We start from the raw sequence: 15,307 nt of genomic DNA on the forward strand, positions 1-15,307 counted from the left end.
ATAAAAGTTGGGGCAAATAAAATATCTAAAAATCCTATGAGGAAAAGATATAAAATTAGCTGTCCTTGGGAGCTTTGAAACTCTCTAACATATATTCTTGGAACTTCAAGTAAATGGATACATACTGATGACTGAGTGTATGCACAGTTAAAACCTGAGATGATCCTAATCTTTCAGACCCAGTGATTTTAGGGCCCTATGCAAGCAATAAGTAAGTAAAGTCCCTTTACTTTAATTTTATTAAATTCACTTTGTAGATTAGATTTGTAGATTGGTTCACAAAGCTTGCCTAACATGTTTATAGAGCTTGTTGGTTATGTTGTATCTGTGATATGCATACTCCATTTCCTCCAACCCTCTAGTCCCTCTAGTAACCTTTGTTCTGTTCTCCATCTCTAGATATTTGAATTTTTTTAAAAAAAAAATTCACACATAAGTGAGATCATGGGATAGTTCTCTTTCTGTGTCTGGTTTATTTCAACAGACAACTGTATGATCTGGTAATTACAAAAACGTGTTGATGGACACTTTGTTTATAAAGACATAATTTGTATGTTTATAAGAGGCCAAAGGAGGGGAAAAGAAATAGTGCTACCCATAGCAAAAATTTTAGAAAGAATTTAAATAAAGTTAGTATTAATCTGGATTGTATTAAGATAGCAATTAAACCATTCACTGTTGAGGTGAATGTTGAGGCCCAGAAAGTCTCCAATTGTCCTTTATATAATTCAAGATCTTTATGTACTTTCTGAGAAACACCCACACAGTTCACTAACTTGCAGTAGCCATGTCTTGTCTTTTCATAAGACTGAAGAAAACAAAATGCAGTTACTGAGCTCAGAGTTCATAAGATTTTAGAACTAGAAGGATAGACAGTTAAAGATTTTGTAGTTCATATGAAGGGTCCAGTGAGTCTACTTATTGGCCTCCTATCCCATGATTATATTCATTATTCAATTTAAGGCATTGAAATTTTCAGTTAGTACAGATAATACCCATCTTAATTGCATCAATTTGCTTTATATATATTGGTGTAATGTTCTTAAGTGGCACACACATATTGATAAATATATTTTCTGGGCACATTGACCCATTCTCCATGAGAATTTTTTTCCCTAGTAACAAATATGCTTTAATCTCAATTTTTTTCTAATATTTGTATAGCCATCATAACTTTAGTTGAAGATTAATTTGTATATTAGATCTTTATATTTGTTCATCTGACTTATCTGCTATTTTGTATCTTTGATCTCCCTCTTCCTATTTCCTTCATAGCTTATTCATGTGATTTTACTCTCAATATATTTATGTTTTTCAGTCTGTATTGCTTCTGCTTTAGATAGCATAAGGATAGGTGATGATTTCAAAAACCCTACTCTGGTAATCACAGCTTTTAAGCACTTAATCTACTAATATTTAAAGTAATTGCTAGTAAATAGGTATTATATCAGGTACCTGACCTTTTTCTGTCTCTTTTTCTGTTTCTTTTTCTTGTCTCTTTTGCTCAGTATTCAATTCTTTGTTTTGTGTAAAATGTATATTATCTAGTATATAATTTCATTGTTGGTTTTGTTTTAAATTAATTTTATCTTATTTTTCAATGTTGATATAATTATAATTGTTTGGTAGATATAATTAAATTAGATTATTGTTGCAGACTTTACCTCATATGAAATGATGAGAGGCCTATAGGTAGATTTGTAAGGACTCTTCTTGTAATTGCTGTGATTCTAAGATTCAGGCTACGGAAGGAATCTACAGGAATAAAGCAAGGTATGAACTGCTTCTATACCTCCACGTTAAAGCCTGAGGGGTGTGAGGGAAGAACAATGTTCAGGAAAAGGAATGGCCTCAGCATTCTCTTTTTGTGGGTTGATACGTAGAAATACAGAAACACACATATTGCTTAACAATACAAATAATTTGCACCTGAAATTCATTTGCTTAGTCCCTTGGAGCCCTCTAGAACAAAATGTTTGTAACAAATGCAGCTGTGCTGGCAATACTACTGCATTAGAGAAAACAAAAAGGTGGTCTTTGGTCCAAGAAGCATATAGTCCAAAAGAGTCCAGGAAAGACATTTCCTGCTTCTTGCGTCTTTTTTTTTTTTTTCAAACACACCCTGCACTTTCTTGGTAGTATAATGCTGCTTTTGCTGATGATTTAAAGCTTGTTCATCTGTTTGCCTCACCAGCCTTTTCAAACCTTATCCAACTTTCAAGACTCCAGTTAAATAGCATGTCTGTGAAGTCTTGGCCGGCTCCCACCTTCCTTGAGTCTCCATCAAATGGCCTTCCCAACCTGTTCTGGACTCTTGCTTATATTATCCAAAGCCATTTATAATTCAAGCTAATGGCGCCTGTGATCTCTGGGTCAGGACTCTTCTTTACTCATCAAACTATCTTTCTGACCAGTGCTAGGAAGACAAAAGAAATCTGCAAATAGAAAAAAAAAGTGTGGATCTAAATGACGTGAGAGATATACCTTCGGGTACTATGTCAGATATATTTTCCTTTTATTTCCATTTTGCAGAATATTCTTCAAGTTTAAAATTATGGGTGAAATCACTAAACTGAAAATCATTGTAATTAAACCAAAGAGCTTTTCTATGGTTCTATATTTTTATACATTTTTAAACAGCATATTATCTTCAAAAGCAGTCTTTAGTAAATATTTGTTAAATCTTACTGAGGCTGTCATTAATCTCTGTAACATTTGCCCTCATGTCTAAAATGGGAAGGCTATCTAACTGCCCTTTCTCTTGCACAGGGATATTGCAAGGATAAGCAAGAACGTGGCTTGTGAAAGGTTAAAGCAGTATAGAAATACAAAATCAAATGTTGTTCTCATTAACTACCTTAAGATGTATTGTGTGTCCATATTGCAGCATTTGAGTATGTGGACTTTGGCTAACCCCATTGCAGCTGCATTAAAGATGATTGTCCATGAGCTGCCTAAGAGAAGCCAAGCTCTGATTACAGCTTAGAGGCCCAGCACAGCCATCAAAAGTTACCAAGGGGATGCTACGACTTCAAGATTCTTTCCAATTGCAAAGGAGGAAAGTGATTGCCTTGACCACCTGCTTCCTGTCTCCACAATGACTCAAACCTTTCAGGTCCACTTGGACAGAAGTTCAAATGAGATCTGCTCTGGCCACTGCCCAGGGTGTTTGATGGCCCAGGTAGCAAGCAGGGTGAAAGGACAAATGCAAGGCTCAGATATGAGATTTGGAAGGACTGAGCCAAAGTCACAGCCAGCTTTTAGCTTATTCCAAAAAGTCAGCTCAGTCTCCATTTCTGGCCATGTAAATGTAAAGCCATGGGATGTACATCTTCATTTCTAGAATGTGCTGTCCTGAGAGATAAAATCTTAGGAACCCTTCCAGATTAAAAAACACTAAAGGAACACAGTCAGAAAACTGCAATATCTGATCCTAGATTAGATCCTGGACCATAAAAAGATGTCACTGAGGCAATTGATAAAATTTGAACACAGGCTACAATAGTTTTATATCTTTGTTGATTAAATTATGTGATGTTGTGCCATGGTTAAAAACCACTTTGCATTAGGAAACATATATTGGATGTATCAGTATAATTGGGCACTATATAATTGAAACTTAAATCTCAGATGACCCAGAAAATAGTAAAAAAGTAATGGTTATATGTATTTATATCCATAGACAGATAGAAAGAGCATAGAAACAAGTTAAGTGGGGCAAAACAGAAATATGTGATAAATGTATATAAAAATAATACAGAGTCTTTATTATTACTACAACTCCTCTATAAGTTTTAAGTGATAGTATGTTTTACCAAAATCTAAATGTTCATTTTATTTTAAAGATTGACTAGAAAAGTATGATATAATTTATTAGTATGTGTCTGTGTCTTAAGAAAAATTAATCTTAAGAATACAGTATCCCAAGAACTCCATAGAGAAGAGAATAGTGTGACTCTAACATTGTTCCCTACCATGAGCTTAGTCCAGTTCTTCAGTGGCTAAAATTGTTATAGAACTGAGTGGAAAAAAATAAGGCACATATGTCTACAAGACCAACCAGAAAAAACAAATCTGACAATGCCAAAACTCACCAGAATGATTTACCAAGAATTGGTCCTCAACCTAAATGAACTGGATACACATGCCAACTGAAAGGCTGAATGATACATGTATGCAGAGAAAATATCCAAGCTGCCTTGATCGATGGAAAGTGCTGGCATAGAGAACACTTCCCAGAAACACTTTGCAGAAAGTCATAGGGTGAAGGTACACTAAGAAGTGATGGAGTCTAGAAAGATCTACATGGAAATTGCATCATCAGAAACAATATGTTTCCATCTTTGAATGTCTATATATTAACAAACCTTGCTACTTAGCAAATAACCAAAAACTGGCTTTTTCATTCATCCCATAACCTCTGGGTAACACAGAGCATATTCTGAAATCCGATAGCTCAGGAAGGAGAATCCAAAGGTTCTGCTCTGGATTAATACCAAAAATAAAAGGCGTCATTAAAGGAAAGAAACAGGTGTTATCAGCAACAGGGCAAGGGAAGGCCAAATTAAACAGGAAATTAAAAACATGCTGTAAAAAAAAAAGATAAAGATAACACATATGCTATGAAATATTTTTAAAGTAACATTTTGTGTGTGTATGTGTATGTGGTGTGTGTGTGTGTGTGTGTGTGTGTGTGTTTACTTTCCTTAGTGCAGCACACATATGGAGGTCAGAGGTCAACTTTCAGGTGTAGGTTTTTTCTCCTTCCACCATGTGGGTTCTGAGGAGTGAACTGAAGTTTTTGTACCTAGTGACAAATGTGTTTACCCCCTGAGTCATCTTTCCAGTCCTGCTGTTAAGTATTTAACAATTGGCTTTCTGTAGGTAAAATGATAATCTTGATTTATTTGCTGATTTCCATCATACAAATAGTCCTGCTGTAGCCCAAACTAATATATTACACACATAATTTAAAAACTAAGGTGTGTATGTGGATGTATGTGTATGTTACTAAATACATAAATACAACCTGCTCCGTCAGTGTAATGTAATATTACTTTTATGTATGTATTCAGGGATGACCATTTGGTATTTGATAGCCAATTTATATGCTCTTCCTCGGGGCCAGTAGACAAAAAATTCTAGTGGAACTTCCAGTGTGATAATCAGAGAAGAAAAAAAAACACATTCATAGTTATCTAAAGTATAAGAAATTTAAAAGTTAACATACCAAATTCTCTACATAGGAGATATTTCTGGGAAAGAGTATGCTTGGAAATTGAGTGTTTAGTAAATCTAGAGTTTTTGTGCAAAAACTGGAGCAACATCTCCAACACTGCTCTGATTTAATGATATACTTCTTTGGGCTAGCTAAGGAGTCAAAATGGTTCCCAAGGCCATTGGTAAAATGTTTGTTTCCTTTCTGCATATGCTGAGCAAGAATCTACCTAGTAATGAAGAATTCACACAGTGAAAGGTTGGTCCAATTGTTTGATGACGTCCAGCAAATCTAAAGAGAGTATCCTATTGCAACCTTTAAAAAAAATGTAACATTTGCTTGTGTCTGAGCATGAGTGTGTGCATCATATGTATGTAGTACCTGTGCAGGCTAGAAGAAGGTATCAGATTCCCCAGAACTAGAATTAACAGGTGTTTGTGGGCTACATGATGGAGATGCTGGAGAGTGCAGCTAGATCCTCTAGAAGAACTCACGACTACTGTGCTATCTCTCCAGTCCCAACTCTGTGCAACTTTTACTGCCCTATATACATTATATCCCTTGACTGCTGCCTAGTGACATAAGTTGCCTTTGGCACCCCCTTTGATATATGTTGGAAATGGTGAGGCGAGTGTTTTTGGTTTGTTTTCTATCATTGTTTCAAAATGAATATTTGAGACCATCGTACTATTTTGGGGGAAATGCTAAAACGTAACTGAAAAAATGTTGAAAGCAAGGGTTAGAGAAATCAATCAATAAAATAGGCTTGTTCCCTGTGGGGTTCTTGGGACTTCAAATTAGTAGAGTCAATAAAGGGGAACCTTGGCTTCGGTGTACTTTTGAAGTATAATTGGTTAGCATACCTCTAGCAAGCCTTTTAAGAAACTTTGAGTCCAAAGGGGTTTAGTAAGGTATAAGAGACATAATACCTTGTGCTTCCGCAGACTTCCAGGGCTTGTGGGTGTAGAGATAGGAGACTGCTTCGACTTAGGTGTTGAGAGCTGACTGCTGGAAGTTCCATTTGCTACCCCAAGGCAAGAGAAAAGGAAAGAATAAAAACCAACAGAATATAAAAGATCAGGTTCTCTCTTCCTAAGACACTAAGAACATGCAAACATGGGAAGAAGTTAACCAAGTTATTTGATAGAATCAAACCAAAGTGAAAAGAAGCACGTTCTTCAAATGATTTTCATCCTCGGTTAATATGGTTCTGCACAGTGCAATGCATCCATAAACATCACCTTGCCCAGTGCTTCTCAGTAACAGGGTTCTATTTTTTTTTTCAAAACATTTTCATACTAGTTACTGGGTTTGATCCTCACATTTCTGGGAGGCAGTTTAAGAAAGTATTATTTTACTCTAATTTTGGAGATAAGAAAGATAATAAACAGAGAATGTATGCGCTTTACATTAAGGAGAAGAGATATGGATACTTTAGGCTAGGACATATCCCCATTTGGAGTCAGTTGAATGAGAGTGATGTAGAACAGACTCACTATCAATCTCTACTTTCTTATTCACCTCCTCTTCCTGTGCTACTGTATCCTAGATGAAAAATGCCAGAAGGAAAGAAAGAGAAAGGAGACTTGTCAGTAAGAACAATGAAATAAATTGGAGGAGAAGCAGAAAATAAATCTTAAAGAAGAGCTCAAATGGAACAAAATGGAATAGAAGAGAGAAGAGAAATAGTGGAAGATCTGAAATGGAGGCAAGAAAGATAAGGAGATTAGAATAAAAGACCAAGAACATAGCAAAAGGCAGAGAGAAACAGAAATTAATTCTAGATAATTGTGGAAAAACATCAAGGTCCAACCCCAGCCTGTCTCCGGTCAAGAGCTGATGGAAATGAGATGATTTTCCTTTTGAACATCGGTAAATCCATTGCAATTCCAAGTTGTTTTCTATCCTCTTGATAATTAGCATCTTTAATATGAAAAAAGAAAAGGTGTCACATGAAAGTGAGATAATTAAATGGATTTCCATGAGATGTTCTTATGGTGAAGCATTTTTTTTTAATCATAGATATTGGTCGAAAGGTATTCTGCAGTATGGTATTAAAACAGAGTGGAGTGTCTCAGAGGTGGGAGGTGGAGTTGGGGGCAGAAGTAGAGAGAATACTTATGTAAAAAGATAGTCTAAGAACCTTGTGGTTTAAACTTTTGTATCATGACTATTCCCTGAGGATGTACCTCATTTCCACCACTGTTATAGAAGGGATATCATGTGGCATTTCATCTTCAGAGTGAATGGAAGTGATATCATTGACTGATAGACAGCCTTCTTTTCCCCTTACTAACATCTTGAGCCCTCTAGAAATTGGGGAACACCTTGGGAAGGACTCTTTCCTCACTGACTCTCTCACTGCTCTCAGCTTTATACACAGTCCAAATCCTCTCATTTCTTCTTTTAGTAGGGTTCATTTTTCCCCTTTGCAGTAAGGTGTTTCAAACTAATTTCAACCTCTTAGGCTACCTTAACAATATTTTTAAAACTAGGATTATTTTGAAGAAGAAGCAGAGGTAGAAGAAGCAGAACCAAGATTTGGGTGAAGGGATTTCTGACTCCAAAGCCTGTGTATACTGTTTTCTCCTTGTTTTCGGCTTTTAGGACATAGGCCTTTCCTCTTTTAAGCAAGTGCTCCTGGGATTTCTTCCTCTGACAGTTTTCTCACAGAGACTAAGGAAAAGAGGGCAAGTGATAGCAGAGGATAAAAAGGAAGAGTCAAGGAGAAAGTAGTGGCAGTCACCAGAGGTGGGGCTCATCATCAAGAAGACTTCTAACCCATCTAATCCTGTTCAAATTAGAAAGTGGTTTGCAAGAGCTTCCTTTCAATTAAGCAAACTAATTGGGCACATACACAATGTCACAAAACAACAGGACACCGGAGAGAGAGTGAGCATGGAATAACTACTCTCCTGCCACAGAGCTTTCTGGGAAAACAGTATCATCTGTGTTCTGTCGATTCCCTTAGTCAGTACTCTTCAGCTGTGCATGTAGCACAGTTGCCAAGCTCAATCCCACATGATCTTGTCTCCCAGGATTTGGGGTGCAGTCATCTTTAACCCCTTCCCCCTGTCAGTGGTACCTATCTACATGGAACAGGACATGTAAAACAGGATGGATGGTAAGGTCAGTAGGTTGACCTACCTGGATATACAGGGATTGAAATGTATTACATTAAAATAAAGAGGGTAGGATGCTGTTTTTCAAAGAACAATAAAAGATCCCACTTTGAAGTGTGTGTAGTCAAAGAACGAGTGAACAATGTCACCAGCCAGGTAGCATTGATGCTGAGATTCCAGGTGGTGTGTTCCCTTCTCTAGAGGATAGACACATCCCTGAAGACAGTGATGTCTCTAAGTGGTCCCAAGTGTACTGATTAAAGAGTTTTCTAGGTAGTGAGTAATACAAGTTGTATTATGCATTCTTAAGTCAAGTTCATTTGACCAGAATGGCACATGAAAAAGGGTCTCTTGGCTTGTGCTTTGCTTCTAACCCATGATGACTGGGTACTAAATTGACTCAATATTCATCCACCTCATCCTGATCTGTTCACCCATTGTAATACCAATATAGGGGCACACTCAAAATCAAGCTTGTTGGCTTTGATAGGACGTTTATTTCGAAATACCCATGAAATGTAATTTCAGTCCAACTCCCGAAACTGAATAATTCTACCCACCATTGTTGTTGTATGGTTATTCCTAAAACTTTTATGATATGTGAGCTCACATGATTCTCCCCTTAATCAGCAAAGATAAGAGATTTGAGACTTGTCAAGTTTAAAGTATGTAACTCTTCCTCTCCTTTATGGATGATGGCTTCAGAATTTGATCACACACTCCACTTCACAATTTCCCACTTCTCCCACACCGTGACCCTTGTATGATTTACTCTGTCTTATTCTTGATATCTCCTTAATGCCTTAGAGAGGGAGGTCTCAACCCATCATCTAACCAGTTCTGTGTTTTCTTATAGTGAGATACTCTAGACTTTCTTTCATTCTGGTCTAAATAGTACCCTTTCTCTGTACTTGCATAGAGACATTTATAGAAGGTTATCTAGTTCCTGCTTTCTCTGTACTTGCATAGAGATGTTTTTAGAAGGCTAAGAGGAGCCAAGGTGGCTAAGACTAATTTCAGAACAAATCCAAAAAACAGACCTATGGTTTTCATACATTTATTCCAACGTGCCCTTGGGTGCTATGTCTGGATTGCTTTGGTTAATTGATCCTGCTAAATATAAATAAATGCTTTTGTTCCTCTTCCCAGACTCATCCATCAAGAAAGCAAGATCTGAGAACCCAGAAATAGTCCTTCAGGGATTCATTCCACTGAGCTGGTTCTCAAGCCAAATTCAATCATACATGGTGAGATATTGTAAATTTACAAGATTAAATGTGAACTTTAAATCTAGTTTCTACTGTGTCTTGTAAATTACACAGTTGAAAAGTATTTAGATAAAATGGAGATGGGTCTTCCCTGTTGGAAAACACATTTATTTACCCAATCTTGCAATGTTTTTGGGTAGAAACTAGAGCTTCACTTATGGTAGACAAGTGCCTAAAAATAAAATCTACCTATAGTCAACCTTGTAATATTTTCATACAAATGAGTTTCCTTAAGAAGGAGAGAATGTGTATATGTATGGGGTGGGGGTAATTCTCATCTTCCTGTAGCTCTGTCAAGAATATCAGCTCACCTTGGAGTGAGATTAGGGGAATTCATAGAATATGTTCCGAGCAGATCATTAGCAACAAAGACACCAACACCAACTTACTGGAGGCATTGAGTTCAATTCAGCACAAGATATTGACCAGAAAATACCCCAATATCTCTTGGCCTTCCATGACCCATAGCCTGGAGGTGGGGCCAGAAAGACACTGAGAAACAAGGACCACACAAAAGAAACCTTTGTATTCAACACACTGAGAATCCTGGACCCTGCCTCATATAAGTAGAACAGTACAAAGGATGCCTGCTGAAAGGTAAAGATGCCTGGTTCTGATTCTTGGAAACTAAATAGTTGTGTGACATTGCAAAGAAATAAGGAACTGCACCTCAGGTTCTCAATGTTAAAAAACAACAACTTAGATAATGGTCCTTCTGTAAATTAGTTCATAGTGCTATTGTGATGGCCTGAGGTGATGATGAAAATATCTTTTGCAAAATTCACAGCATTTAATTCATGCGAAGAATTATTACCTTGAATTGAATCTTTCTCAACTAAAGAAGAAAGACATTCTTATGTTGCTTAACATAGTAAGTAGTCACTAGTCACAGTGAAATGTGGCTAATCAGATTTCAGATATACTCATTAAGTATAAAATATAGAGCAATTTCAAAGAAGGTAAACATGCCAATAATTTCTTATATTGATCACATGTTGAAATGATCACCTTTGAGTGGGTTAGTAAATAAAAGCTATCTATATCAAGTTTGTTTTCTTTTAATTTTAAAATGTGACCACTATTTAAATTAAACAATACATATATGATGTCATATGAAACCTATTATTTTAGGCAATTAATTATGCAACTTTCAAAAGTCATATAATATACAAAGCTTGCACTATTATCATTTTAGTTCTATTAAACAGAGTTAGTATGTCAGGAAAGTCAGAACAACCAGGGAAGGCTGCTTATGTTTAACAACGCTGGACACTCCACTGATTATAATTCCTTCACAGAATCTTGCTGTTTTGTGTCCCTTGACCTAAGAGCTAAAGAGATTATTTTAAATATTAAAAAGCCAGTGTGGTGGTGCGTGTGGCCATAATATTAGCACTGAGGTGACATACACATGTGTCATGATTCCTGACACATGCTAGGCATTCTAACCTAATCAGCAAGCCCTAAATCTCAGTGAGAGAGCTCTGTCCCAAAGCAAGGTGGAAAGGACCTGAGGAACACATATATTTTCCTCCATACAAGATTTTTTTTATGTCTCTGAAATGATAGAATTAGAGATCATAGATATACTGGTGACCATGAAAGAAACCAATTGTGTCATGCAGAGGGCATCAGCTTTCATAAATACAGTTAACATGAACAATAGGAGAAGAACACTCACCGTCTTGGTCGTTACCTGAGTCAGCTGGAGACTTGCTGCGGCGCATTGGGCCTGGGCTTTTAGCAGATGTCTTTTGAGGTGTTGGGGAAGCCTTTGGGCCAGCTGCAGCAGATGGATTCCCTTTCATGACTCTGCATTCTAGGGGCAAAAGAACATAAGCAGCTTAGAAAGGAGAATCAGAATCTAAGCATACTATCAACATCTCAAAGCCAGAATATCCACCTTGGCCAATGCACCAAGTGGCTCAGGATTACAAGGTGTTCCTCGTTTTTTGTTTGTTTGGTTGGTTTTTTTTTTTTTTTTGTATTCATGACTGTCTGTGTGTATTTACAATATGTATGTGCACTGTGTATGTGCCTGGTGTGTGTAGAGGTCAGAGGCAGTAGTGGATGGATCCCCTGGAACTGAATTTATGGTTGATTGTGAATCACCATGTGTGTGCTAGAAACCAAACCTAAGTATTGCAAGAACAACAAATGTTCCTAATTGCTGAGCCATTTCTCCAGCTCTTTGGCCACAGTTTCTTTATTTTGTTCTGATATGAAAAGTAGAACCAAGTACTATGGTAGAGGACAAACTTCTGCTAAGAGACCTCTCAGTTGAGTCCTACTTAAAGGTAAACTCAAAAGACAGATGGAGGGTAATTTGGTCAACTGAACTTTTTAGGAAGCTGAATTGAGTGGACAGCTCATTTTTGTTTGTTCCCCTTTTTATTTTGGTTAATGAACTTTAGTGATCACCATCAAGAACTGCAGTTTCATAGGGAATGGAAAATTGGATATGGCCTGAATTTGGTTCACTATTTCATGGTTATTGACCTACAGAAAAACTGTAGAAATGGACCCATGCTTGGGTTGTTTGTGGCTTGTCTCTTATTGAAACTCTCTTTGGTTTTCTCACATTTCACTCCTGAATGGGAAATGTGTATTTAATATGTCTTTCCATCAGTATTCCTTCCTAGTTCTCGTCTGTGGCCTAGTTCACTTATAACTTGTACATGGAGCTTAATCTAATACACATTCAGGTCTTTCTTGAAGTAAACCACCCTCTAGAATCCTGAGTCACAATGCAGAGAGAATGGGGTAGCGAGTACAAATGTAGGAATGGAGCTTGGTACTAAGAATAGAATGGGGAAAATAACTTTCTAAAAAATGCGGCCATTACCAAATACCAAAAAGCCAAGGAAGAATGACTAGGAAAAAAATGTATTTACAATATATGTATAGTTGTTACTATAGAAGTTTTCTCTTGCTGGTGCAGGCTACATACATAAGATACAATATATGGTTCAAGAATTGTGGTCATAATTGGGGTAAATGATAAGTTTCATGTAGTATCAAGGTTTTTAGGAGATTGAGTTGACATATCACTTAGTGTGTCACATGCACAGATACATAGGAGAAATACTAACAATATAAGCCCATGAGGTATTATTTTTGAGTATCCTCCAGGATACCCATGAAATTCCTAAGGGATGGAAAAGACAAGAAAAAAAAAGAAAAAAAAAATCCAGTGATCATCAAGCTTACCATTCTCATCCAAGGAGAAATCATCTTGAGCGTAGCGGAATTTTTCAGGACCACAAGCAATGAACACATCATCATCACCAAAGAAATCATGGAGACAGGTGACCTATGGAGAAAGCAGAAATACCAGCGGATGCGGATTAGTACTTTATATCCTTATAACATTAACTTCATACTTGACAAGGGCCACAACTTCACATCTAAGCCATCATCACTAACTGTCAAGACTAAGTAAGATTGAGATGATGCCCAAGTGGTTCCCTCAGAAGAAAAGTCAGACAGTATATGCTTCATAGTACTCATGGTCTAGGAAAATTTTGGGTCTTGGCCAAGGAAGTGAGAAAGATTGTCTGCAGCTCCGGATGTATAGACCTTGTAGCATACCCAATGTTGGAAATTCCTCTCTTTATATGCATGTGTTTTAAAGGTAGATTATTTTAATTTTTCTTTGGATGTACGAAGACTAGATTCTCTGTTTAAAAAATACTAGTACAGTAATGAGTTAGAATTTCATTCTACACTGAAAAGAGGAAATATATGTTGACCATTTTAAAATCATCAATGGACCCTTGCCTTTAAGTGTGATATGCATTGCTACTTTGGTTTATTGGTTTGTTTTACAGTGGAAACAGTCTCCCAGCTCCCTTCTGAAAAGAGAAATAAGGATCCTGGGAAAGTATCCTGGTTCCTGTAGCTGCACACTTCTCAGCTTTCCTAATTATACCTGATAATCAGTCCAGCACATCAGGCAAACCCCAAGAGAAACCATGAAGTCCAAACCATGCTCATCCAACTTCTTGGATTGTAAGTGTTTAAAGCCTCTAATTGTTCAAAGAATCGCAGTCAGGCTGCCAGGAAATGGCTTTCCAAAGGCACAGACCTCACAAACTAACAACAGCTTGCTATGTTCAGTAAGCAGTATGTTGCAAATTAAAAAAAAAAAATGTCTATACTAATAACATCATCTACCCAAGATCTCTTCAATCTCTTGTTTCCCCACCCAAGATGATTACAAGCCTTACACAAAGAGAGGGCTGCTTAAACATTAGCTCTTACTGGCTAAGCTTCCCAATCATCTATGAGATGCCACGGGAAGGAAGGGAGATTGGTGGACTGCCAGGGTCACTGGGATAAAGCTTCATCCTAGTTGTGAGCTCCGTCCTCATCAAACACAGCCATGTCCTTTTGCAGCCGGCATGTCTATCCTTCATTAATTTACTACTCAATCACATAATACCAATTAGAGTTACTATTGATTAAATGCTTATTCTGAGATAGGATTTAGATTGGCTGGAGTACTACCAAATCTGTCATGTCATTTGAGACTCAGAAAACACTATTGTATTCTCTCTTTTAGAGATGAGAAACCTGAGAATCAGAAGTAGTCCAGGTAAAAAGCAAACAGTTCTATCCAATGTGCCTTTAACCCAGTAAAATGGACACCTACATAGACTGTGGAAACTGGGAGACAGAAGAATAAGACTCACAGACATTCACAGAGATCACAGTTTGATGGCATGATAGACATTGAAACAGAGCATATTTCAACTTAGTTTCAAGGACAAGAGAACACAGAGGTGTCATGGAAGCTATTGATTAACTTCAATCATATTTAAGTGACCCAGACTCTGGCTGACAAGGTTAGTTCAAAGGATATTTTTCATGTGGTCTGGGAACCAGGTCCAATCAAAGAGGTCAGTTAAATGCTTTGAGTTCTACTCTAGATTACCTGCCAAAGGCTTTGGTCACTGGATCAATACAATCTGGAACTTTTAACTTTTATATACCAAATGGGTCTGCATTGTTTTCTTGATTGACGCTACCTTCATTTTTATTCATGAGTGAGAAACCTCTCACCCTTGAATTTCCCTGCTTATCTCCAAGAATTAGCATGTTCTTTCAAGACCTGATTGTGCTTTCAGGGCTAGTCAGTGCCACTGGGCATGAGACCAGACCATCCCTCCCTCTGAATTTCCTTATGTATCCTGATTACGAGTTTATGGCCTAATAAGAATTTAGCCTTGGTTGTTTCTGATTGGGCTGAATAAGAAGAGAATAAGGAGAAACATTGAAAGAATTTTAATGGATATAAAATGAAAAGTAGAAAGAAGAATCAGTTGTGGATGGGAACAAACATGAACATTCAGAGACTGAAAAGTAAGTAAAGCACAAATGTAAGAATAAGAAATGATAAATGTCTACAAATTCAGACATTGATTTTCAAAGAGCTATCTTAGTTGTTAAAAACATAATATTGAACATGGTGGACCATGTGTCCTTATTATATGTTGGAGCATCTTCTGGGTATATGCCCAGGAGTGGTATAGCTGGGTCTTCGGTAAAACTATGTCAAATTTCCGGAGGAACTGCCAAACTGATTTCCAGAGTGGTTGTACCAGTTTGCAATCCTACCAGCGATGAAGAAGTGTTCCTCTTTCTCCACAACTTCTCCAGCATCTGCTGTCACCTGAGTTTTTTATCCTAGCCATTCT

The 15,307-nt window shown here is 37.2% G+C and overlaps 1 protein-coding gene across 5 annotated transcripts in view; it reads right to left on the minus strand.

Moving 5' to 3' along the window:
* Positions 1-15,307, minus strand: part of Dcx (doublecortin) — a 71,703-nt gene that overhangs the window by 3,021 nt on the left and 53,375 nt on the right. For 2 of the 5 annotated variants that reach the window (XM_031368911.1, XM_031368918.1), the window contains exons 4-6: positions 12,819-12,921; positions 11,290-11,427; positions 6,145-6,242 (exon numbers count right to left, since the gene is read on the minus strand). In XM_031368911.1, the coding sequence (XP_031224771.1) occupies positions 6,145-6,242; positions 11,290-11,427; positions 12,819-12,921 (339 nt within the window). The remainder of the gene's footprint in view (positions 1-6,144; positions 6,243-11,289; positions 11,428-12,818; positions 12,922-15,307) is intronic. The other 3 variants (XM_031368936.1, XM_031368928.1, XM_031368942.1) reach the window with 3 other exon arrangements.

Source organism: Mastomys coucha, chromosome X (genome assembly GCF_008632895.1).
Source record: "Mastomys coucha isolate ucsf_1 chromosome X, UCSF_Mcou_1, whole genome shotgun sequence".
NCBI classification, from domain to species: domain Eukaryota; kingdom Metazoa; phylum Chordata; class Mammalia; order Rodentia; family Muridae; genus Mastomys; species Mastomys coucha.